The sequence below is a fragment of the Sinohyriopsis cumingii genome, chromosome 12 (assembly GCF_028554795.1).
Source record: "Sinohyriopsis cumingii isolate HCF-2022 chromosome 12, ASM2855479v2, whole genome shotgun sequence".
NCBI lineage: Eukaryota > Metazoa > Mollusca > Bivalvia > Unionida > Unionidae > Sinohyriopsis > Sinohyriopsis cumingii.
This window is the reverse complement of record NC_142972.1, coordinates 25,927,606-25,954,227: the sequence shown is the minus strand read 5'-3', so window position 1 is coordinate 25,954,227 and position 26,622 is coordinate 25,927,606. Positions and strand designations below refer to the sequence as shown.

The 26,622-nt window shown below is 35.0% G+C and overlaps 1 protein-coding gene across 6 annotated transcripts in view; it reads left to right on the top strand.

Annotated features, from left to right (window-relative positions):
- LOC149786126 (uncharacterized) overlaps positions 1–26,622 on the top strand; it is an 87,964-nt gene that overhangs the window by 44,363 nt on the left and 16,979 nt on the right. For 2 of the 6 annotated variants that reach the window (XM_089976456.1, XM_089976455.1), the window contains exons 10-12: positions 7,726–7,823; positions 11,567–11,760; positions 16,017–16,346. In XM_089976456.1, coding sequence (XP_089832582.1) covers positions 7,726–7,823; positions 11,567–11,760; positions 16,017–16,204 — 480 coding nt within the window. In that variant the 3' untranslated portion in view covers positions 16,205–16,346. Of the gene's footprint in view, positions 1–7,725; positions 7,824–11,566; positions 11,761–16,016; positions 16,347–23,156 lie in introns of those variants that run through there. The other 4 variants (XM_089976457.1, XM_089976458.1, XM_089976459.1 and 1 more) reach the window with 4 other exon arrangements.

The following is a 26,622-nucleotide window of genomic DNA, read 5'->3' as shown; positions in this document are numbered from 1 at the left end:
AATTAGATGATTATGATGAATGATAAAAAATATATTGCACAATAATATGAAAATAAATAACTGCTGCTAAAAAGTTCTTATAAATAAAGTCTTGTTTTCAATTTATTAAGAGCACTTTTATGTTCACTGATACTTCCCCACTGAACAATTAATCACTGAATATACGCCATCCGATGGCGTATTCACTGCATAGGTACGCCCTCCAATGACTCCTTCATTGTGTAGGTGCGTTTTCCTATGGTGTATCCACTGTGTAATGAATTATAGGGTACTTGTGACTGGGGCTCTCATGTCTCGACGTTCTTAGGACGTCCCGATTTTGTCCGCCATTATGGCAGGGTTCCCTCATTAGCACAACTCCCTTTAACAGTCTTTCAAACTAGTCCTAACTAAGCGGTTCATGTGACTGGGGCTCCCTTGTCTCGACGTTATTAGGACGTCCGGGTTGTCCGCCCTTTTGGCAGGATTCCCCGGCTAGCACAATCTTCTGTTAGCAGTCTAGACCCGTCCGTACCACTCTTGGGTTGGAAGCGGCTACAAAACGGAAATCGTTTTGAGTCGTATATTATAGTGTCTTATGTGACGTGTTTATGTTCGAATACACAGTAACACTAGTGAAAACAACAAGCTTTGAAAAATACAATTTCCCTGATAAAATTATGTAAAAATGAAAAAATATGAACTTACGGTTTTACAGAACCAAATCCAAAAATAATCTACGAAAGCAATTTTTGAAGTCCTAATAACAAAATGTTCTACTGATTTCAAGCTAGAATCCCGACGAAGAATCCAAGATGGAAGATGATGACATATGGTGAAATATGTAGTGTTGAAGTCTACAGTTCCTTGTAGAAGCAAGAATTATTACTCCGGTTTCTGATAGCTGAATAAATTTGTATTAAAAACTGTTCAACGATTTTACATGAGCACACGTATTTTCCAGAAGAAAAAAACAACAGAATTAATCCTTTTGAATCCAAGTAATTTGAAATATTTTCAATCCAAGTAATTTGAAATAACTCCAAACAGCACAGCATACTACTTCAAGTGTAACAGGCCAGCTTCTACTGAGAATAATTCTCCAAAACATAAGTTATATCGTCTTCTAAACGTAACAAGGTGTCACGTGATCATGTTCTAGAAGCTTATAGAAATTAAGTACTTGTTAAAAATCACGTCTACCCAGTGTAGCCCTGAAGAAACCCAATCATTTTACTAATTACAAAAATTGTTTACATCTTAAACACGAAGTCCCACCAAGACCTCGACAACGACCATTAATTTTAAAATAAAAACAGAACTTGTTTACGTGGTTGCTAAAAATTTTGAAACGGGTCAGGATTTAGATCAACACCTGGTGTTTATAAAATAAATTACTATAGCATGTAATATACAATAAAATTTAAAACTGACGAACAACTGAAAGAAATATATATTTAATCAGATACAAGTAAATCAGATACACATAACAAGGGTTAGTGTATATTACATATAGTGACTTGAGTAACTTGCATACAATGTCCGCATGCTCCGTTTTATTCCAGTGCTTTTTTATGTCATGTCTACATTTACTTTTATCTTTCTACACTAAAGAAAAAAAACTAACATTGTATGAATGCAATTCAATGAAAATATGAAATATTTTATTTAACTAAAAATTAGCTTTATTCGTCTAGGCGTTAAATACGATAGAGAAAAAGTTAGGAAAATTATGAGTGGATCATGGCAACGAAGTTTACAATAAAACCGTCTCGGACTGGCTTCAGAAAATAACTCTGTTCAGTATGTAAAACAGGGTAAAGCCGAGCATTTTAGCAGGACGTTAAAAGATCTGTTTTAGAAAAGATTCATCAGCGATAAGGCCAACATATATTTAGACTTTTTAAACAGCGGTCGCAGACCGGAGTGCTTGTGATGCATTTGAGTAAACGGTAAAATCGCTTGCATTGTGGCATTGTCAGATTAAAAAGTTGATCTCCGATGTGATGTTGCTGCTTAAATCGCTACACCGGCCGCTGATGAAGGGTGTAGAAAGAGAGTTCCGACTCTGGATCGGGCTCATTGGAAACAATACGGTCGGGCACGTAATTCAAATCGTTATTCGTCTACACTATGAATTTGTCCATTTAATTCAGCCGAATTGAACTTTGCTGAGTTCATTTGATCATTACCGATGTTAAATTTAACAACTAATTAAAGAAAACAAGCACTAGTATAAGCAATGAATTCAGAAAGCGCTTCCAGGATTTTACAGGTTTCGATAAGAGCTTTTACTTTGTTTTAGAAGACCCTGTGCCGCTCGATAGCATTGCAGCAGGGCGTTAGCTTCTCAGATCGCGGAACATCGCAGCATTAAATTTAACGTCATCGTACAAGTGTTTTCCGATTGATGACCGGAACCAAATATGAGCATGAGATCGAATCAAACGAGCTCATTTTAACGCGGCAGACGTCGATGTGAAATCGATTTACAAAAAGTGTCAGAGGACATAGAAACGGTCTGACTAACGAGGCTCATCTTCAACACGCCAAAATACAATTCGCTCAGGGCAAGCTCATGTTTACCTCAACTTAATTCCGTGGGATGAAATCCTCACCGGATAAATCATACAAACCCTACGAAAATACGCTCAATTTTACCAGCATCGAACTTCGGGTACATATCGGAGATATTCCTAACTTTGAAAAACAAAAAAGAACAAACATCGGTATCAATTTATTTGTGTGCAGGGCTAGTGTACAAGGTCATCCTACCGGCAGTACCTACACGCTGAGACTGGCTGGCTGAAATTATGAAACCTGATTCGATCTCTTGCACGTCGATAGGCACAGCAAGACTAGGGTCGGCAACGGGGAGCTTGCTTGACCACAACGTCGCTACCAATGTCACAATTGCTGGATCATCATTTTCTCCAGGTTACTACACAAAAGGTTTAGAAAAGAAGATGAGTTTCAAAAGCATGGTCTTGATTTTGTTAGTGTCCTGACGATCTCCCCCTGTAATGAAGCCAGCAATAAAATGACGCTTAAAAAGTTTCATTGCCAGATGAGGATTACTTTCGTCATGCACGCCTGAATTTAAAGCGTTGATAGCACCGTTGGTGTATCCGGTGGAATAGCAGGAGGTTCCTACTGATAACAAATCATACACAATTGAGTAACTGCAGTATATGAAGTACAGTTTTGCCAACAAAATCGCTTGAATCAATGAAAATTATAATTCCGAGGTCAAATTGTATCGTGGGTAGAATTAGATCGAAAACTTCGTGCGGGATTTACTATAGCATAGGTAGACAAAATAGAATCCATACTACCGGCTCAACTGATTTTTAGCAAGCAAAACAAAAAGCGATTTTGATAATGTTGTGGTTGCCCCATTTACAAAAAATGTTGCATTACGATCGCTTAAGAGATCAATGTGATTAAACCGGCAAATATCGAGGAGCTGTTCTTAACGCTTGTAATTTGCAGTTCAAAAATCTCATTATGCATAACTTGTGAGGATACGATTCGCATCTGATCGTCAAATGTTTTGGCCTATTTTAGCAGAAAATCAGATGGATTCTTAACAGCATGGACAAATACATATCGTTCTTGTGAGGGAAATTAAGATTTTCAGTTTATCGCCGCATCGTTAGATCTCATCAAAAACACAAAACAGTTAAAGCACACCAAAGGAAAAATGGAGATTGCATCGAGGACTTAATGCGCATTGGAGTTTATCCTTCCGAGTTTATGAACGATTGAAGCAAATTTTGAAGGACACCTTTACCACCTAAAGAGGAGTTTTACAGCTCATTGCTATATTCTAATATTACCGAGGCGGTTTAAGCTCATGTACTAAAAGTATGGGATGTGTTTATGTTGGCCACCATGGGAGATTATCACGATTTATACTTGAACATAGACGTCATCGAGAATTTCAGAGACGTGTGTCTCAACTTTTTGGATTAATTCCTTGCTGGTACTATTTTCCTCCAGGTTTTCATGGGACGCCGCACTAAAAAACAGTGGCGTCACATTATATTTCTTTACCGACGTTGACATATTTAATTTTGTCGAAAAAGGAATTTGAGGATGCATCAGCGTTATCACTCACAGGCACTCCAAAGCCAACAACCAGTATCTGCCTGATTATGATCCTAACAAGGAATCTAGTACTTCATTTACAACTACGATAGTAATATGTATGACTGGGCAATGTCACAGCCGATGAACGTGGAAAAATTCACAAAAGAGTTGCTCAACAGCGATGATGACACCGGCTACGTTCTCGAAGTCGATTTGTTTTATCCACAGCATCTCCGCGTCATAACGATTACCCCCTGGCACTATATTTGTTTATAGTGAACGTGGACATGTTGAGCCCTAACACGCTGAAGTTAAAACAAGCATTAGAATAAGGAGGAGAAAACACAGCAAAATTAGTACTTAATCTCACGAGAAAAATCGGTAGGTGAGTAATTACAAAACTCTCAGGCAATGTTTAGCATTAGGAGTCGAATTGGATAGAATTCATCGCGTTCTCAAATTTGATCAACGAAAGTGGCTAGAGACATTAGTTGTAACACTTCCAAAAAGAACGTTGGCCACGAGCGATTTTGAAAAAGACTTCTTCAAGCTGATGAACACCACGGTGTTTGGTAAATCTATGGAAAATATCAGAAAACGAATCGATGTCGAGCTGGTTAACACTGTCGTGTTGAGAAATAAATTAGTATTCGACCCCACGTTTGTTATTCTGAAAATCTTTGTCGAAAATTTTTAGCCATCCACAGGAAAACAAAACTGGTTGGTGATGAGCAAACCCATCTATCGCTGTTTCACAGTATGAACATATCCAAGATGCTGATGTATGACGTTCATTATAAGCACATCCAATCTCGATACGGCAATAACGCTAAGTTGGTGTTTACAGACACGGCATCTTACGTGGCGAAATTAAAACCGAGGGTGTACGAGGATATGTTCTCTGACAAACATTTGTTAATTTTTTTTCCCGATTACGCTAAATCGATTAAGTTTCACAATGATTCCAACAAAAAATTCATCGGAAAATTTAAAGATGAAACGAATCTAGCGCCCATAGCGGGATTTCCCTGGTCGAGGAGTAAGATGTATTAGGTCAGTTTAGTAGGTGGCTATGCCAAAAAAAAAAAAAAAAACAGCTAACGGAATAAAAACAATATAGTCAAACATCACTATTGCACGACCATTTGTTGGCAGCGCTAGAGGGAATAAAAAAGGTTTCTCACATGAATACTATAAGATCGAATTATCATAACACATTTGCATACTCACGCAATAAAGTTGGGTTATCGTGTTACAATGACAAACGCTACGTTATGAAGGATGGTGTTACAAATCGGGCATATGATAGATATATTAGACGAACTGTTGGAAATTATATGCTAGTGGAGCTCGAATTGTTCTAACCCAAACCAGTAATCGAGAGATGGGGAGCTGGTGCGCAAAAGAGCAGTGGTGGCGGAAGCCGGGGTACAGGGGCGCAGGGGTTGGCACAAAATCTGTATTTTAACATCACCCTCAAAACCAGTATTTTTACATTTGGTGGTGGTGGTGATTGGGGGCTCAGTAGCACAAGACGGCAGCAATAGTCCAAAGAGAGGGATGCCGGTTCTGGCACATCACAACATGATGGCTACTTATAAAAATGAGCCTGTTTATGATAAGATATGCTGTGCTAGAACTGGCATTTTAAAGTTCTGTTATTGTTTTTGTTTGATAGAAGTGCGGTATTTGCACTTGCCATTTGATAATGGGGGATACACTGTCAGACATTTACCATCTTGATATGGAGTAAACAGTCAGACATTTACCTTTTGGAAATGGGATATGCACAGACACTTGCTGTTTATAAATAGGTATCCACACTCAGGCACTTGCCGGCTTGAAATGGGTTTACACAGTCAGGCACTAGCCATCTAGAAATGAACAGTAAGAAATGGAAATTGGGTGTACACAGGCACTTGCCTTCTGGAAATGGGTATACACAGTCGGGCCATGCCTTTTGGAAATGGCTTATACACAAACAGGCACTTGCCGTCTAGAAATGGATATACACAGTCAGGCACTTGCTCTTTAGAAATTGGTATTCACACTCGGATACTTGCCGTATAGAAATGGGGTATCAGCAGGCAGGCATTTGCCGTTTACATCTGGGGTATATACAATTAGACGCTTCCTGGAAATGGATTATGCGCAATCAGGCACTTCCCGTCTAGAAATGGGCAAACGCAGTTAGACACTTGCAGCCTCGAAATGGGTATACACTGTTAGACACTTGCCTTGTAAAAATGGGTATACACAGTTAGACACTTGCCGTCTAGAAATAGGTATACACAGTCATACACTTATCGTCTGGAAATGGGATATAGACGGTCAGGCATTTGCCGTCCAGAAAGTAGTATATACAGACACGTGTCATATAAAAATACGCTGTTCACAGTCAGATATTGCCATTTAGAAATGGGGTAACAGCGTTATATACTTGCCTTTGACATATAGGGTATCTAAAATGAGACACATGCTTTCTGGATATTGGATATGCGCAGTTAGGCACTTCTCGTCTTGAAATGGGTATGCAAGGTCAAGCAATTGCCGTCATGAATGGGTATTCACAGTGAGACACTTGCCTTCTGGAAACAGAATGGGTACACAGAGTCAGGCACTTGCCATCTAGAAATGAATATACATATTCAGGCACTTGCTTTTTATAAATGGGCTATTCACAGTCAGGAACTTGCCGTTTATAAATGGAGTCAGACACTTGCTTTTTGGACATAAGGAATAAACAATCAGGCACTTCCCGTCTAGAAATAGATATACACCATTGACACTTCCCGTCTATAGGTATACACAGTCAGACACTTGCCGTCTAGAAATGGGGTATTCGCAGATACTTGCTCTCTAGATATGGGGTATGCACAGTCAGGCACTACCCGACTAGAAAAGGGTATACACAGTAAGACACTTGCCGTCTAGAAATGTGTGTACACAATCAGGCTCTTGCTTTCTGGAAATGGGGTAGCCACATTCATTCACTTGCCGTCCAGAAATTAGTATACACAGACACTCGTCGTGTACAAATTGGCTGTTCACAATCAGACACATGTCATCTAGAAAAAGAGCAACACCGTCATAAATTTCCGTTGACATATGGGGTAAGTACAGTGAGACACTTGCTTTCTGGACATTGTATATGCGCAATAAGGCACTTCCCGTCTAGAAATAAGTATACACAGACAGGCTTTTGTCGTCTAATTTGATTGAATTAGTGTTCAATCAGTCAGGCACTTTGCGTCTAACTTTGGCAGTGCAAAAATTGTTGGGACTCAGTTTTGCTTAAATTAAGCTTGAAATGATGATGAAGTGAGATTTTATGAGCAAAGCGAGGTAGTATGGGCAAAGTCAAACAGTAGAACAGGAGTTTGCATTTCTATCGTTTGTTTACAAACATTATTCAAATAAAGATGGAGTCCGCATTTCGCTTGCAAAGGGATGGAAAGAAAGGTAGGGGAAAGCAAATATGTTGAAGGGACAATTTTTCGAATATTATGATGAATGCATTGAACAGATCATCCATTATGAACAAACGTCGGGTTCTTATCGTGAACTATTCAGATTTATTCCTTAGAATGGGCAAAGTCAAAGCTCTGCAATGCTTTCAAGGTTAAACCATTATTCTTTTTTCATTGAATGCAGCGGTTCGAAGAGAAAGGGAGACTTGGACAATCTCCCTCACCTTCCAGTGAGAGCGAATATTCCAACAGCTCGTCGTCGGAGGAAGGCCTAGATGACAGGTATCACAGCATTGCAGAAGCCATTGTAGATCTTGAAAAATTAATATAATTTGTTCTTCCATTCAGGGTGATGTTTTGTTCTTCTAAACTATTTGTCTTTTGCAGTCTTCTTTTCCATACAGGTAAGGTCCCATATTCCCTAAACTGGCGCCTTAAAATTGGCAATTGTTCCTTTGCAACTATCGCTATCATTTCCTTGTTTGCTAATTACAAAAGTTATGTATGATTCCAGATCTCTTGAATGTCCTCTTTGTATCCATTTGACATGTCATAGACATTCAAAAATCAATGCATTGTTTAAGCAACATTTAAGAAATAACTTTGTTAGATTATAACAGTATTTTGTTTATCCAGTATAACTCTATAGTACGTACGTAGGATGACGAGAAGAAGAATTTGCATTATACGATTTATTTTGGGGTCCCGAGTGGTGATGTGATGTGATTTGGATTTTTAACGTAGCTTTAACAATTTTTCAGTCAAATTGCTACGATGTCTAAAATGTGGCAGTTTATAGTGATGTCTAGCACTGGGGCATCATGCCGCAGACATGTAGCATGATGTCCCACCTAGTCACATTATTCTGACACCAGGCCGACCAGTCCTAACACTAACCTCTTAATGCTGAGCGCCAAGCAGGCAGCTGTTAGTACCATTTTTGTAAGTCTTTGGTAGACTCGGTCGTGGATCGAACCCACAACCTCCCGCTTCCGAGGCGGACGCTCTAACCACTAACCACTGGTCTAAAGCGCTCTCCGTTACGGATCACTGCCATCTCACCTCTGTCTGCGTGGGTTCAAGTCTCGGATTCGGCCAATGTGGATATGTGAGAAATATTGCCAGTAGCTTCTCGTGGGTCGGTGGTTCTTTTAGGGGTTTTCTCGGGTTCTTCCTCCACCATTAATATTGGCCGCTATGTATAGCCTATAATGTGCTGAAAAATGGTGTAAACCCAACAACAACGATTTATTTTTTGTACACAGATATGGACAATTTGTGCAAATGCTATTATTCCTGCAAAATAATACTGATTAACCTAATTTTGACATCTGTTTTGGAAATGCTTTAAAGTGAAAAAAGGTTTATTTCTAGCAATTTTTTGTGAAATGTAACAAACGAACATCAGCTATCTGAATGAGGTATCGATCACATAAAAAAAATGTATGATGTTAGTTGAAAGGGGATTATATGAATAGACTGGTATGGACATGCACATTCCGAGCTTTTCAAAAGCAATCAAATGGAGATTACTGGAAAGTCTGATTTAAAGGACTAACTTCAAAGGTACAACATGTAGCATAGAGTTGTGTCCCCAATAACGATGGACTAAAACTAAAAATATTAAAGGAGTCACATGCCACTATTATTGGGCATAAACTCTAGCGATGACAGCATAGGAGGTTTGCAAATAATGCATGTAAGACAACGCGCATATCAGTTCACATATTGCCTGTAATGTGAACCATGAACCAGAAGTTTGTCATAAAGATATGAGAGTTAAAAGTTAGGTACCCTCCCGAAAATCTCTAACAAAAGGCTGATTCCCATCTCACTTTTGATCAAAGCAGTAATATATATATATATATATATATATATATATATATATATATATATATATATATATATATATATATATATATATATATATATATATATATATATATATACATACATACATACATACATACATTAAAAACAATATGCCTTTTGAAGCGTTGATATGAAGCAATTTGATATACGAATAATATTGGTATATCAAAATATGTTCCGCCAATGGCGCAATAATACGCATATATAAACATCTTTCAACTGTGTGTTGTTGATTCTAAACCAATAAATCAATGAAGAATTTCCACTCATTAATCATTAATGATGTATGAAAATAACGATTAAAACTATTAGTAATCCCCGTTGTCTAAATGAATTATTGTGGAACACAATTCCATCGCAATCCTTTCTGCTCTCCGTTTCCCCATCCCTCTCATACAAAAGGGACAAAATGCGCAGAAATGAGAGAGAAAAAGAATTTGGGCTGGATGAAAACATTGAAACTGAACTTTCACCAAGTAGCCTACAAGTATTAGGTTAGTCGTAATGGTATGTGTACATTTTCCTTGGGATTTTTCTACGTTGTTTATATAATCAATGATACAAAGTTGCAATAGCCTATGAACACTGCACGGTTAATTTCTTTGTTACCAGGCACACACTTTGTAATTTAATACATTGTTGTTGTTGTTGTTTTCTAAACGTATTATAATGTTCTAAAAACCGATTATTATTATTAATTAAATATGAGATCATATTGATATGGGGTAAACATGTAATTACTTTAAAGCAAACTAATTTATTTTATGCCATGAATTAATGGATTTGTTAAGAGAAATAATTCTGACAATTCGCTTAAGTGACATACCATTATACAGTTTTCACTGCTGTGTCGATCACATTACAACCAAGAAATCTGATATATTTTTAGACGCTTGAGTGGTCCACTGGTACGCAAATTCGCTTCACATTCTAAGGAAAAAAGTACAGATCCCACAATGTGCAAGCACTTTGTTCTTCGTTATTTTATATTATGTTTTGCCTTGATTTGTGAAGTAGGATTATGTTATTATTTATATTTTCTGTGCGCACATACAGAAATCGCAGAACATAAACTGTAAACCGATGACATTATCGAGCAGAATACGTTAAGAATTATGCTAGGTTAGTCAGTTGTACATATTACTGTAGTATTCGTATACTTTCCTGTTCGTTTGTACCACGTACCGATATAAAAAACAAAGACATCAATAATATAATAGGTGCACAAAACTTAGTCATTTCATTTATCAATTTATAATTTCTAACCTGATTGTCGCCAGGGGGTCTCACACATCGCCATCTTGTTGTCGTTTTGAATTGACCATGAGTTTCTTTAGTAATACGGTCGCCATATTTGCACGGGCGGGTCTATTTTTCAAGACACAGACGTGATGCAGTTCACCGTCTTTGATAATCTGAATAATTCCGTAAATTACGAAGTTACATATCTTTGAAAACATATATACAAGAGTTCATCCTTTTTATTTGTTTAGTTTGTTTTTGAAATATTAAACTTGGACATTGCAGATATTAGACGCAGACGACACAGTTTTTACAGAAATGGAATAATATAGAAACCAGAAAAGGACAGTGAGCAGCCTATTCTGTCTTCTTGTTTAAACTTAGAATTTCTGTTTACTTTGAAACGCAAATAAGTTAATAGAGTTAAGGACCCCCCTGGCAACAATCAGGTTAGAAATTATAACTTGATGAATGAAATGACTGTTTTCCGCATTTTTAATACCGTTGCTTTTCGTTTTAAAAATATTTAGAGGGACGCAAACGAACGGGAAAGTGTGCTAATACCTCTGAGCATGAAAAGCAAACGAAATTTGCTTACTATGAGTGAATAATGGATATATTTCATCTCGTGTGTGAAAAACTTGAGTATTTCCACTCACTCGATAACATATATCTGGTATTCAATCGTTTCAAGCAAATATTCTCTCTGAACATCAGTTGTGAGAAAGTAGAAAAAAATCGTAATCCAGATTCTTTTTGAGAGGATAAGAACTTGCATGTACCGCATTGCAAGAAATCTACACGGTGTCACGCGATTGTAGTCATTATATGCACGACGTAACCGGAAGGGAATCAGCTACTTTTGCTAATCTTAGGATTTGACTGTTTCATTGTTTCATAATAACTTTTAGCGTACTCGTGGGTCGGCAGGATAGCGGAATCGGTGAGTCCATTGCTGGAAGCAGCCTGGATAGCATGCCGTCAAACTTTCATTCCATGTCACTAGAACATACACCTTCAATCGAGGAGGAGGTCTTTACGGATGATGATAACATGGATTCTGGAAATCAGTCTCTGCTAGAGGGAATCGTTACAGAAGGCATGCGTAAGTAGCAGACTGGTGGTAGAATTGGTAGATTCACTTCGTGGTTGAAGTGGAGTGGGGTATAAAACAAGTCATGTAGGCATTTAACATCGACTATTTCAGTAATAGGTGTCACTTTTTAGAATTTGATTATACATACCTTTACGTGGCAAGTATTCACTTCGTTTGGATTTGTATTCATCCATATTCCTTTGGAAGGTCATTATTTAGAAGCCCCGAGAGGTGCATACGGCAAAATCAATGTTAAAGTATGTGGAAAGTTTTGGACGAAATGAACCTAAAGGTGTAAACATCTTCCCTGCCTACATGGTCATCGAGTTAAATAGTTTATTTATGTCTAAGAAAACATATGCACCATGAAAAGTTGAGCAAGTGTTTTACGGACCCCATTGTCTTCCTATGTATGTATGACCACCCCACCCTCCGCAATGACTTGCAAAATCTTTAACACAAAACGTTGACAACAAAGCGTTGTCGCTCTGTCCGCCAGAAAAGTGAAACATGTCTCACGATGTTTACAAAAGTGAGACAGGTACATGCTGAGGGTGGTTAGTTGTATAGACCTTTTTCAGGAAGTCGAATTTGGGTTTTTCCACTCCAACATTTAACGCATGAGCAATCAACGTAGGGCAACGTTTAAGCGATTATCATTAGCATAGTGTATGCTCGTGAAGAAAGTTTCAAACAAATTTGTAAGTTGTTGTTGTTGTTGTAGGGTTTAACGCCATTTTTCAGCACAAGATAGGCTATACATGGCGGCCAGTATTAATGGTGGAGGAAGAACCCCAAATTTGTAAGGGTTTGACATCTGTACACCCTTCACAGAAATAATGTGTTTAATAATCATGAGTGAATAGTTCAGTAATCTGCCTAAAAGAGAAAAGTAGATATGAGCACAAAAAGCATCAGAGAGAACCAGAACAGCGGACAGGATTAGTGGGCCCAAGGAAGAATTATCAAGTAGGCCCCAGCGAATCATAAATTGAAACAACAGTGGATCCCCTGACCGTTGTGGTCCCCCGGAATTTGTTCTACCCTGTCCGCGGTACTGGATAGGACTTACAAAGTTGGATGACCCATTTCTGAAAGGAAAGGGGTGGGTGGACGATTTTCCTATGTGACCAGAATTACAAATTGTACAAATATACGTGTATTTTGATGACTCTTCAAGACATATACTCGCGAAAACATCAGGACGTACAAATCTCATTGTTGCCTATAACTAATTTCATAGTGGATGGATGTATTCAGGTGAAACAGCATTATCAATGCCAACGTAATCAGATCCCAAGCCCAATCTGAGAAGCCACATGAGTTACACATATCTGATAGTACTGTAGCAACTGGCCGTTGTCAATGTATCGCAGGATGAGTTAACTCATCATTATTATCCATACTTCTTCAAGGAGTTAACAAACTAAGGAGAGAGATAGAGACAGAGAGAGAGAGAGAGAGAGAGAGAGAGAGTAAATTCCTTAGCCAATCCAATGTATCATAAGCAGTTTTGGGATTCACGTTCATTTCCATTTAATTTATGAACTAAATGGCAAATCTTTTAGAAATCTGCTTAATATGTGATCTGCCGCCTTTGATGTTCATTGTTTGCTGCTAATTAGACAAGTTAACTTGTTTATTTACCGATTATTCATTACCATGCAGTCATAAGGGGGCGGGGTTAAGATGAGAGTCACGATGCAGTAACATAAAGCAATAGATACTCATTATTGTTAAAAATACTTGATGAAAACGTACAGTTCAACTCTTATACTTGTGGGCTGTCATATTATTGTTTACAACTATCTGCGGCGATATTAAATGACAAATGACAAATGTTCTATTCATGTAAGAAGTGTAGGTCACTCGAGTTGCCCTACGTCAAATGCGCATGACCGTACCGGATGCGGCTATGGGATAGGTTTGGTCAGCTAAAAGTAGTATCTGAAATGATCTATAGTAATTCATTCAGGTGCAATCTTCCTCGTGATTGGAAAATATACTACAAAGATCATTATTTCTGATGTTTGAATATCATTAACTCCAAGAACAAGAACATTATAGCTATCCAGCGACAGAGCCTTCAAAATTAATTGCCTTGAGAAAGTTGAACATGTGTTTCTTTTGTCAGGCATGTCAATAAGTTGCTTCTATTGACTTTTAAATAAACATCACTACTTTAAAATTAACTCATCTTACTGGTTGCTAACTGCTGCTCCCCTTCTCCCAAACCTCTTTGTATGAACTTCTACGAGAGTGATTATTAAAATCCCATTGACCCTATAAAATGAAATCAAATTTTCAGATGATATTCATCTTCCTCAGGTAAATTAATGAGAGACGATATATATATATATATATATATATATATATATATATATATATATATATATATATATATATATATATATATATATATATATATTCAACCCCGTCAACTTTACTTTGTACGAATCATTCAGTATTTTGCGAGACTGAACAGATGTATGTTGTACGATGTGTGTGTCTCAAAATAGTATCTCTTTTAAAAACTATTTTGTATTGTAAACAAACAATGGATGCAGACGCCTGCACTTTTGTTTTTTTTTATTTGTCTGTGGTTGAAGTAAACCAATTGCTTGAGATATGTGAAATTAGAGATGCAAAGTTGACAATGTGACAAGCGATTGAACGTGATATCATAAATGGTCAGCGATGACTTTCTGACAGCAAACATAAGACATGCTACATTGACAATAATATTCCAGATCATTTCTATATGTATGCTATTTAGCAGAGAAGGAGATGTTATGAAGTTTTGCATAATAAATGCTTCTGACTATGAGCCATGCTCCTTAGATTCTATATATAAAAAATAGCATAGAAAGGCAGGGGTATTTCATTTATCTTAGAGACTGTCCACTTCAGAAGTCAGTCGAAGTATTAAGTTCTAACAAAATGCAACTGAAGAAGGCTGGTTTTGGAAGAAAAGCAAAAGCATCAGAGCTAATAAACCACAATGACGAAGAAGCTTTATTTTCCAATGGTGAAATGGGCTCTCGCACTCCTGATACTTTGCAATTTCCCTGTTCTACGTTTTTGGGAAAATGTTTGGATGTAGAGGCCAAGATGAGCACAGAAAGTTAAAGTTTGGAGAGGTATCCATTTTCCCAGATTCCATCGGTACCCAATATCTTCAATATGCTGAGAGGGATATCAACACCTTTGACTGAACTGGGAGGGATGACTACAGAGCAACAATACCTCCCATTTTTCCCACCGGAACAGCACCAGAGCGAAACCCAGTTCATCTTTACCGTCAGTATTTGAAATAAAGACCGTTGAAAATGATGGATGATGACAACCCTTTTTATTTGACCCCAATTCAGATGCAGAAACTGCAAGAAGCTTCCCAAATATGGAAATCATCTTTGTACAGATTCAGTTAATGTCCTTATTTAAAACAAAAATAAAAAGAAAGAAAGAAACGTGAAAAACTCGGACAATTTAATGAATGAACTAAAGTAGATATGAAAGTAAACAAAAGTGAAAATCGGTAATAAAATGAGTACTCCACACATACCAAACAATTTTCAAAATCAAATGCATCAATGATCATTGCAAAATATAAGAAAACAAAGAGATTTTTAAAACAAAGTTAGTAAAAGGAAATAATTTTGTTTTAATCAGACTGAAATTTAAAAGTGTACTTTGCAAAATAATTTAAATCAAAAAATATATTTTACTTGACACAACATTAAAAATTGCAGGTATTATCCCAAAACCAGTGGGGGTTAATCAACTGGGATATTTGATGAAGGAGCCGCGAAAAGGGCAGAAATCTAAGGGAGAATTACCAACCTTTTAGTAAAGATGATTACTGCGAGGACCGTATCGAGAGCTGGGGCCTCTCCAACAAAAATCTTGCAAATTGCTGGAAATAAAAATATGCCGTCTATAACTGGTAATAATATAATAAATCTGCTTGCCTTTCTGTATCGTGAATCTCCTCAAAATGTACTTTGTGGGCTATTTCTGCTAATTAGAATAACGTAGATTCCAAATACAGATCCATAGCGCGGAAATGTACTGTAATATGTAGGCATGTAATCTAGACTAAATTTAAAACCGAAATCACATTCCAGAAGAGAATTTACAGCACTCCAAAATGAAAAGAATGTTGTTGTTTACTGCAAAACAATGTTTAATCCCACATCTTGAGGATTTAAATTAAAAGACTTTCATATGTTTTCCAGCTTATGATTCCTAACTATCAATTGCAGAACAGAAACAGATATGCAGCTTGTTGTCAACGCCAGTCCCTCAAGCCGTATGTACAACGTGCAGACTAGATAATCAGAATTTAGTTGGATTGACAGAAAAACTAAATCCCTCCATTAGTGACCAACTGGGAAATGTGTTCAATAGAGCAGTCATTCATAATATGAATTTAAATCTCAGGTTTAGATAAAACAAAATGAAATTTCTTTTTTAAATAAGTGACTGAGCGCGTGGTAAGGTAACAAGTTTAATGCTCTTTGGGCGGTGCTATGTGCGCATGAATACTGTTATTGTGTATTGATAAATCTACAGGTTGCATATTTATTTTGGAATAAAACATACATTCAATTACATTGTTTCTTGTTTTTGTATTTTATTATTATGCCTTAGGTAGTAATAACAAAATGAGTATGTAATAAAAAGGTTACTATATTTGTATGGGAAAGTATGAATTTTTTTTCTTCTGAACAGTACTCAGCTCCCGAAGGTCGTGCAGGATTAATGAAAAACCTCGTTCGTATTTTCCCATACAAATGCATTAACCTATATATACTATTAGAGCTATTTGTATTAATTTGCAATATAGTTTTATTTAAGTAATTTAGGTGTATGATGTTTATATTTTAATTCTTTCAATTCAGTGGCCGGCTTGACTTGTGTTATAGTAAAAGTGCATGTACAATACATGTAGAATTTCATTTATAAATCAAGGCACATTAATAAGGTGTTGACATGTTGAATAATTTGAGAAGGTCAGAACTTGACTGTTCGATTATTTCATATTTTGAGGATTGAGATATTTTAGAATATTTTATTTTATTCAGATTTTTGTTGATTTGGTGTGCACTTAGAGACTATATAATATAATTAAATCACTATAGTAGGATTATATGGTTCAAATACAGCTTTTGTAAGTGTCGTGAAAGGATATCGTGATTTATTTACAATAGAGACGAAAAATTAAAGCTAATTCAACAGGCTGTGTATTACATTCTGTTATTTATATCTCTGTTTTTTTGTAACACTGGTACATGATTTTATCCATACATTTTGTAATTTTTATCCATGGTTGTACATTGTAGTGTTTAATCTATAGTTGGATTTGAATGACGTGCATAGGGTCGATTGCAGTATGATTAGAACGTATAATTTCATAGGATCTATTATAAATAGATGCTAACGTACATGTTAACATATATTAATACTAGCATTATTAGTTAATATTTTTACGAGTTTCGAGCTTATTTCCCATTCGAGAGGTACGTCAGGTGGTATCTTAGGAAAATAAAGTTAGTTCCAACTAGATGGGTTAAATCCTGTGAGTTCTTTTACATTATTGGATAGTTGTGATTTGTCACGTAGTAGTATTTACTATATGCATGTTTTAGCCCTCTTCACCTTTATATAGGTCACTTGGATAGGGGCAATTTTCTGATTCGTATTTCTTGTTTTCTTATTTCAACATCAAGCCTGCAGACGTAATTTATGTTTAATTAGATATTATTTGAGAGGATGCATATTTGGTGGAAATAGAAAGTGCTCATTGGACAGTAATATAATTTTGGAACTATTATGAATAATTCTAGGGAGTTCTGGACAATGCCATTTTGACATGTCAGGAGTTTGGGCGGACCAGTGTGTACTTGAATCTGAATTGTACACGGGGCTTTCAATTCTTTTGGACTTTAAAAGACTTTGCTAAGATTATTTGCATTCAATTCATACAACTGTAATTTTCTTATAACTTTTCATTGTATAATATTGATAAATAAATTGCTACGTTTTACAAAATTTGTTGGTTTTGCTTCTTTTTCTTAGTTCATGACCATAGATTCGTAGCACAGATTTTTATCCAAAGGTGATACATGATCAAGCAGTAAATCTTTAATCCAAAGTTTAACCTTATTTGTTGCAAATGTCTTAAAGTACTTAGTCTAGACTAGTCGATTTTGGATTATTGCAGTGTTATGACATATTTGTTTTGCTTCACAAGAGCTCACCATACCCAGTGATACAGTTCCTATTAATTCTAAATTAGTCCATATTACAATAGCCGACATTTTTTGTTTAAATTTAGATTATGACATGTTCGTCAAAATATATCACTGTAGGTATTGTCACACTAACTGAGGCATTTAACTTTCACTGCATTATGTTGTAATCCTTAACAAATGATTAATATTTTTATTTAATTTTCCGATATATTTTTAAGCAGTGTAGAAAGTTACATGTATTAATAATAATAATAATAATAATAATAATAATAATAATAATAATGACTATATTTAAAGAGAGCAACACATTTAGCAAAGAACTAATTGACCTTGAGGCTCTCATACCAAGGAATTTATTTATTTTAGCTGCATATCTGAAGCCACTGGATATATTGGGTTTGGAAGAAGGAAATAGAGTGGGCATTTCTAATATCAACTGGAACACTATTCCAGAGCAAAGCTCCCGAGTACTGGAAATTTGCAAAAATAATTCCTTATTTGATTTGAGAATTTTATACTGTTTGGTAGACATGGATCATAGGTGGGGAGCATTGCCAGGTAGCCTATACTGGAATAGTGATTGTAAATATTCAGAAACACTATTATTGAATATTCTGTACGTTAATTTGGCTTTTCTCAAACGGATTCGGTCTTTAATAGGTAACATTTTGTAACTTACCAACTAAATTTTCCTTGCTTTCTTTCTGGATTGATGTCAGCCCAAATGCTCTTATTTGACGATGTGCCAGCTTTGCTATGTTTTTATCATCTGAATTAGCCCATACTGTATTACAGTAGTCTAAATAGTGTTGTATGTGACTGTTATAAAATAGTTTTCTGTGCCATTCAGGGAGAAATGTCTTATCCTACTAAGAAGCCATAAACTTGAATTCACTTTTGTACTGATATGTTTGATATTTTCAGCACACGATAGGTTATTATCTACCAAAACACCAAGTAGTATCATTACAGACCATTTGCACATTTTTTTCCCCTTCCATGTCAGACATAGTTCATCACTATCAAGATTTGTCCTTTTTTTGCCATGTTGAGATAATTAATATTTTAGTTTTCCCTGTATTTACCAACATGTCATTGCATGTGCACCAGTTGTACAGTTTATTTAGGGCATTTTGTAAAGAAATTTAGAGTTAATGTTTTGTGTTTTGGATGTCTGGCAATGTTGTGTCATCTGCATAGAGATCTGTAGACGATATTGAGTCCCTTAGTAAAAGTGGTAGATCATTAATAAATAAAATAAATAGTAATGGACATAGTATTGATCCTTGTGGTACTCCATATTTAATTATTCCGGGTTCAAACAAAACAGTATTTATATGAACATGTTGTCTTCTCTCACTTAAGTATGAAGTAAACCATTTAAGCATGCTTTCTTCACGTTGGTAGATTTTCAGTTTCTTCAAAAGGATTTCATGATCCACCATATCAAAAGCTTTCCTGAAATCTACAAATACAGATCCTATTATTCTACCTTGGTCAAGTGCTTGAATCCATTTATCACTTAGGGAGGTCAATGCAGTATCACATGAATATTTATGTCTAAAGCCTGATTGATTAGGGTGCAACATCATGTGCTTGGTTAAATATGACATGACTGAGTTGCGGACATGTTTTTCAATCAATTTTGACAAGTTTGGTAGTATTGAGATTGGTCGGTAGTTATCAGCATCATCCTCATAACCAGATTTATGAATAGGAGTTACGTTCGCAAATTTCCATATTTTGGGGACAGATGAAGTTGCAATAATTAAATTGATTATGAATCTTATGCTATCTAAAATAACAGAGGCAAAAGATTTAATGAGTTGTGGACCAATCTGAACCAGTCCTGTCGCTTTCTTGATATCAAGGTCACTGAGACAGTTTCTAAGAAAGTTTATTCTATACTGATGGAATAGAGAAACATACCTCCTTAGAGATTTTGCTGCTGCAGAACTTTTTCTGTTCATTAAAGTTCTTTTTTATCACTGTTTTGTTTTAAAAGTTTGTGGTAATGCTGGTGAAAAAATAATTGACAACATTTGCAATGTCAGCGTCATCAGTGACTTTGGTGTCATTTACCAGAAGTGAGTGAATTTTATTTGTCTGATCTTTGTGCGTTCCTCCAGTGAGTTCACTGAAGACGTTCCGAATGGACTTTGTGTTGCATTTTTGTTTTCAAGCAATGAGTGATAATAGGAATTTTTAGTTTTTTTAATTATACTTGTTATTTTTTTCTCCATACTTTATGTTGTGCATGGTTTCCCATAGCCTTGAATTGGTCTCGTGTTTTCATATCATCTAGGATTTCAGTAGTAGCCAATTAGGATGGATTTAATTTGTTATTCGATGTACTTTCATTGGTGCATGCTTAGAGACTACATCCATAAATAAGTCAATCCACACACTCAGAGCTTCATCTATGTCATCCAAATTTTGTATCATATTCCATGGAACTTTATATAGGTCATTGAGAAATTGTTCTTCATTCAAAGGTTTGAACAATCTGTAAGCGTTCGTTTTGTATGTATTTGTCTTATTTCTCTTGCATTTAACCTTTTGTGTTAAAAAAAGGATAGTGGTAACTAAGACCAACATTCGGTACATTAACACAATCACCTTGTCTGGTAGTTTGGTGTAAATGTGATCAATATAAGTACTTGATTTTTCTTTACCCTTGTGGGCTCATTTACCAGCTGGACTAGGCCTAATGATTCAATAAATTCCATTCAGTTGCTCCTTATTTGAGTATTGAGAAGGTCCTTAATTATATCGCCTAGTATATATGTTTCTTTATCATGTGCAAGAACATTTTGCATTTGTTTCAAAACGTTATCATTCTGAATTGCTTTGGAGGAAGGTGACATATGAATGAAACCAACTAGGAATGATTTTGCTTTGTTTTGAGAAATTTCCACCCAGATACTCTGCATTTCATGTGACTCCAAGTCATCTTTCTGCATTTACCTCTTTCCAAATGTATACAACAAGATCTCCCCCTGCTGTCTCTCTGTCCCTACGTAATGGTTTATTGTAGCCTTGACAGTAAAATATATTATCATTGTGGTTAGCATTTAATTTGGTTTCAGTGAGTCGTCCTAAAACATGTATATTATTTTCTTTGGAAGACAACATTAACTTAGTCTGGTCTCTTTTTCCCACTATACCTTGTACATTTAAGTGACCTGTGTTAAAACCATCGTATTTAGTTTTGTATCAATTATATACATGTTATCATGCAATGGGGTACTCACTGAGATTGTCTCCATACTACTTTTATCATTCATATATCCTATTTTCATATTTAAATGTTTGTATATATTAGCATCTTCAAAGTCACTTACAGATCCTTAAAATCCGTTAACTTTTGCATTTACAATAGTGTTTATTGAATAGTTAGAGACAAGAGTCTCACTAGGTACATTTAGAATTTTTATAAATGAAGCACTGGCATTCACCTTATTGCCAGCTTCCTTAAATATGTATAATACATTGACTGACAGAGTCTTGTTTGTGTTCAAATGTATGGCATCTGAAGCGCTCAGTCTGTTTGCCATGATGGCATACCTGTGTCACATGCCCAGTTTCTCCACAGTAGAGACAGTAATCTTCATTATAGTGCCTAAAAATGGGGGCATAAATGTCAATATTTCTCACTAGATGTGAGGTTCCTTTTCTACTTAAATGAATTTTGTCTCTGTGGCAGAGGCTTAGGTTGACATCCTGGTTCTGAAGAAAGAAAGATGTGAATTGTGGAATGTACTGTAGGTTGAAGTCTTCAGATTGGTCAATTATCAGATCATTGATTTCTTTCACCCTGGTGTCCACACAAGGAGGTAGTCCTGATATCATTATTTTACATGTATCTGGACTGCAATACCAAAAGCATACAGTAAACTTTCAAGTCTGTTCTGACTTCATTTAATGACTGTCATAATGACTGGCATCATGTCCACCTACTAAAATAATAATTTGGTTGTATTTGGTTAGGTCAATATTCATTATTCTGTCCGTGATGTTGTTGATTTTTGCACCTCTTAAAGTCTGTTCATCTGTTTCGTGAAGTCTCCTTGGTATTATAGTTTTTAATATTGAGGAGCCAATTATTAGAGTCATATCTATTCTTGCTTGTGATTTCATGTGTTGGACTTGGGTGGTTTGTATTTAAGAAACATCTCTTGGAGGAATGAGTGCTAAAATTCGTCTCTCAGTTGTGGGAGCTAATCGAGCTGATGATGACACATTTGTCTGAGCACCGAGAAATGCAGTTGTTGGTACAGGTGAAAGACTTTTCTGAGCTGAGGGCCATGGGTATACACTTATTGCTGTTACAGGTGTGACACATGACTGAAAGGGGGGTACTGTTGTTTGCAATGCAGGATTACTTTGGGTATCAGTTGCTACTTGTATGGTCATTTTACATTTTCTTTTGACTGGTATTGGGATTGTCTGTGTCTGAGCATCTGACATCGTTGCTATTTGGGAGTCTGTCTGAATTGCTATTTCACATGAGGTTACTTGCGCATTAATCCTTCCCTGTGCTGACTTAATTGCATGTAACTGTAGTTTTAATTCTTCAATTTGGGCCTCCAAGTTAGTTCCTAATTATTTTTTTATGCACACACATGGAGAAATCATTATGGTTTAAGCCATCACTGTAATGCTCATGATTTATGGATATGAATAAAGCATTAAATTTACTGATCTGGAAATCTGGAATTAATCAAGGAGTAGATCTGAGATTATGCTTAGGATTTTACAATCTTTTGTCAGGTTGGTCAAATATTTAATTCAGTGCTTTCTTGTTATTAATTGCCTAATGTTTGTCTACTTTCTATAATTGTCTTTGATAATTGCTCATTTACAGAGGAAAGAGCTTAGAATAGATAAACAGTTGTTTTGTACTGATATTATATATTAGTGAAAGGTGACCACGGTAATTACTTTCGGACACTGGTACTATAATTAAGAAATGCTTAGTCTCTTCGTTTCTTCATTTTTCTTTCATGTAGAGGTTTACTCTTTGGCATGCTAATAACATGGCCATTGATAACGCTTCTGGGGATTTTACTTCATGATTTTATAATACAAACAAAATTACATCATTAAGTGCTATATTGATTATAATCAAAGACATTTTATCTCTAGCCACACGAAGAATAGAAAGGGGAACAAAGCGTCCGTTGTCGGATTCAGACGACTGAGAAATAGCATCACCTGGGAGTCAGTGTCATCATATGCAGCAGGCCACTAATTCCTCTTCCTTATTTGGAAGAAAAGTGTATTCATTATAATTTTAGTTGTCTATTTATTAGTATTTTCGACAATAACTAATTGTCCTTTCCAGTGTATTCATTAGTTCTTTCAAAAATAATTCATTGGTCTTCTAACTTGTATTCATTAGTTTTTCAAAGTTTATTCATTAGTCTTTTCACATAGTATTTTTATTAATTTTGTGTAATTATATTCATTAGACTTTTCAAAACTGATTCATTACTCTTTTCACAGTGACTTAATAATCTTTTCAAAATGTATTCATTGTCTTTTCACAGTATATTCTCTTGTCAATTGGAAGTGTATACATTAGTAGTTTCAAAGTATATTCATTAAACCTTTTAAAGTGTATTCATCTGCCATTTCAAAGTGTATCTGTAAGTCTTTTCAAAGTTTTTCATCACTCGTTTCACAGTGTATTCATTAGTCTTTTCAAAGTGTATTCATTAATATTTTAAAAGTGTATTCACTAGTCGTTTCAAAGTGAACTCATTTGTCTCTTCAAAGGATATTCATTATTCATTTCAAAGTGTACTCACTAATCTTTTCAAAGTGTCTTCACTAGTCATTTCAGAATGTATTCGTTAGACTTTTCAAATAGTATTCATTAGTTTTTTCAAATTGTATTCATTCGACTGATCAAAGTTTATTCATTAGTCCTTTTACATTCTACATAGCCTTTTCAAAATTCATTCATGGTTTTTTCACTGTGTAATCACTAGTCATTTGAAATTATATCAATATTGTTATCAAAGGATATTCATTAAACCTTAAAAAGTGTATTCATTAGTCTTTTCAATGCGTATCCATTAGTATTTTCAAAGTTTATTCATTACTCTTTTCAGTGTATTGATTAGTCATTTCAAAGTACATTCATTAGTCTTTTCAATGTGGACTCGTTGGTAATTTCAAATGTTATTCATTCTTCTTTTCAGTGTATTCACTAGCCATTTCAAAGAGTATTCATTACTCTTGCTGTAGTGTATTCATTAGTCTTTTCAAAGTGTATTGATTAATTTAATTAAAGTTTATACACTTTTGTTTTCAAAGTGTATTCGTTAGATTTTTCATGGTAATCACTAGTCTTTTCAAAAGTGAATTCATTAGTCATTTAAAGTGTATGTATTAATCTTTTCAAAGTGTATTCACTGATCCTTTCAAAGTGTATTGTTTAAAAGTGTATATATTAGTCATTTCGATGTGCATTCATTGGTCTTTACAAAGTGTATTCATTAGTTTCTTTAAGTGTATTCATTAGTCATTTCAAAGTATATTCATTAGTCATTATTTTTATGGGTATTCTTTAGTCATTTGAACATGTATTCATTAGTCATTATTTTGTATTAAGTTGTCATTTCAAAGTGTATTCATTAGTCACTTAAAATCTATTCTTTAGCCATTTAAAGTATATTCATTAGTCTTTTAAAAGTTTATTCAATGGTCTTTACAAAGTATTCATATTTATCATTTCAAAGTGTATGCATTAGTTATTTACAGTATATTGATTGGTCATTTAGAATGTAATTTTTAGTGATTTAAAAGTATATTCATTAGCCATTTAAAAGTGCATTCGTTTTTCTTTACAAGTTTATTCATTAGTCATTTTAAAGTGTATTCATTAGTCATTTGAATGGGTATTCTTTAGTCTTTCGAACAAGTATTCATTTGTCATTTCTGTGCATTCATTAGCCATTTAAAATCTAATTTTTAATCATTGAAAGTATAGTCATTAATTATTTCAAAGTATATTTAGTTATTTTAACGTATATTCATTAGTCATTTAAAAGTGTATTAGTCATTTTAGAGCTTATTCATTAGTCATTTTAAAGTGCATTCTTTAGTCTGTTCAAGGCATATTCATTAGTCTTTTAAAATTTTATTCATCAGTCATTTCAAAGTGTATTCATTGGTCATTTCAAAATGTATTCTTTAGTCGTTTAAAAGTATGCATTAGTCATTTCGAAATGTATCCATTGGTCATTTCAAAGTGTATTCATTAGTTATTTCAGTGTTTAAGATTACTTTGAACAGTCTCTGTTATTTAAGTATTTGTAGTAAATCAGAGTACCAACGTCCTACCCCAGTCAAAGACACTAACACATATTTAATTTATATTGTGTGCTTGATCTTTGTACATGATTGAATGTGAAGTTATGGACCATTGTCATTGCTGAGTATTGTGTCTAACTGATTCTGATGTTGTTTACTAAAATTTAAGATCAAAATCTGTAACTTTGTCTAGAAATTACTATTGCATCATCGGTCATGTGACAGTCTGTATATAAAGAGGTTTTAGTAAACAATCATTCAATCCTGTTTGAAGTTAGATCCATTGAATGATTTATAGTTGTGTTCAGACATAATTTGATATTATTTAGTTATTTTAATTATTAATTGGAATTAGAAAGTGCTCATCGACATTTTAAACTAAAACACTGCCTTGTGATTATTGTGAATTCATTAAAAGACATTCTGTATTATATCATTGTGATACATCAAAACAATTGATACATTAGCATTTTCAAAACTATTGGTACATCAGTACACTCAGTATTGGAATTCAATTGGAGCATTCTAAGCTTTTGGACTTGTGATAGAACATTTTAAAATTATTTTGAATTTAATTTAGAATACTCTAAGTTTGTCTCACCATAAATGTTCACTTTGCAGCATAGAAAAATAAATTATTTCCTAATTTTACTAAACTTGTTTGTTTCGCTTCTTACTGTTACTTTGTTTATGACCACAGAGTCGTAACACTAATATATCCTGTTTCTTTAAGTAAATTCAATACAAAAACCATAATCATGCTGCAGCTGAAGCAATTGTATGATACAAAATGCATCGCATTTATGGAATAATATACTCTTAGCTCATAATAGGATTATGTTATTGGTTCATTGTTATTGTCTGATTGGCTCATTGGTCTAAGGTGTTAACTTTTAGATATCACCAACATTTCATCTCTGTCCTCGTGGGTTTATTAGGTTTCTTTTTAATGACTTTAGTTGGTTCTAATGAACCAAGCCTTTAGGAATAGGAATGTTACTTTCCAGATGGATCGCCTCAGGAAGATTTATTATGTTTGGTTTTGTACATGTTCATCCTTAAGACTGTGTGCTTCATATTGGTAGTTTCTCCCCTGTCCAGATATACTCATTATATCTCATCTTTAAATTTTTTAACTCTTTAACTGCATGGGTAATGTTCACAAAGTTGTAGTTTACCATGTATTCCTAAGTTTTTGTTGGTCCAGTTTTATTACTGATGTAGCAGAGGACATTGACACTAATTAAGCAATGGCAGCTTTCTACCATATTTGGGGTTCACAAATTACATT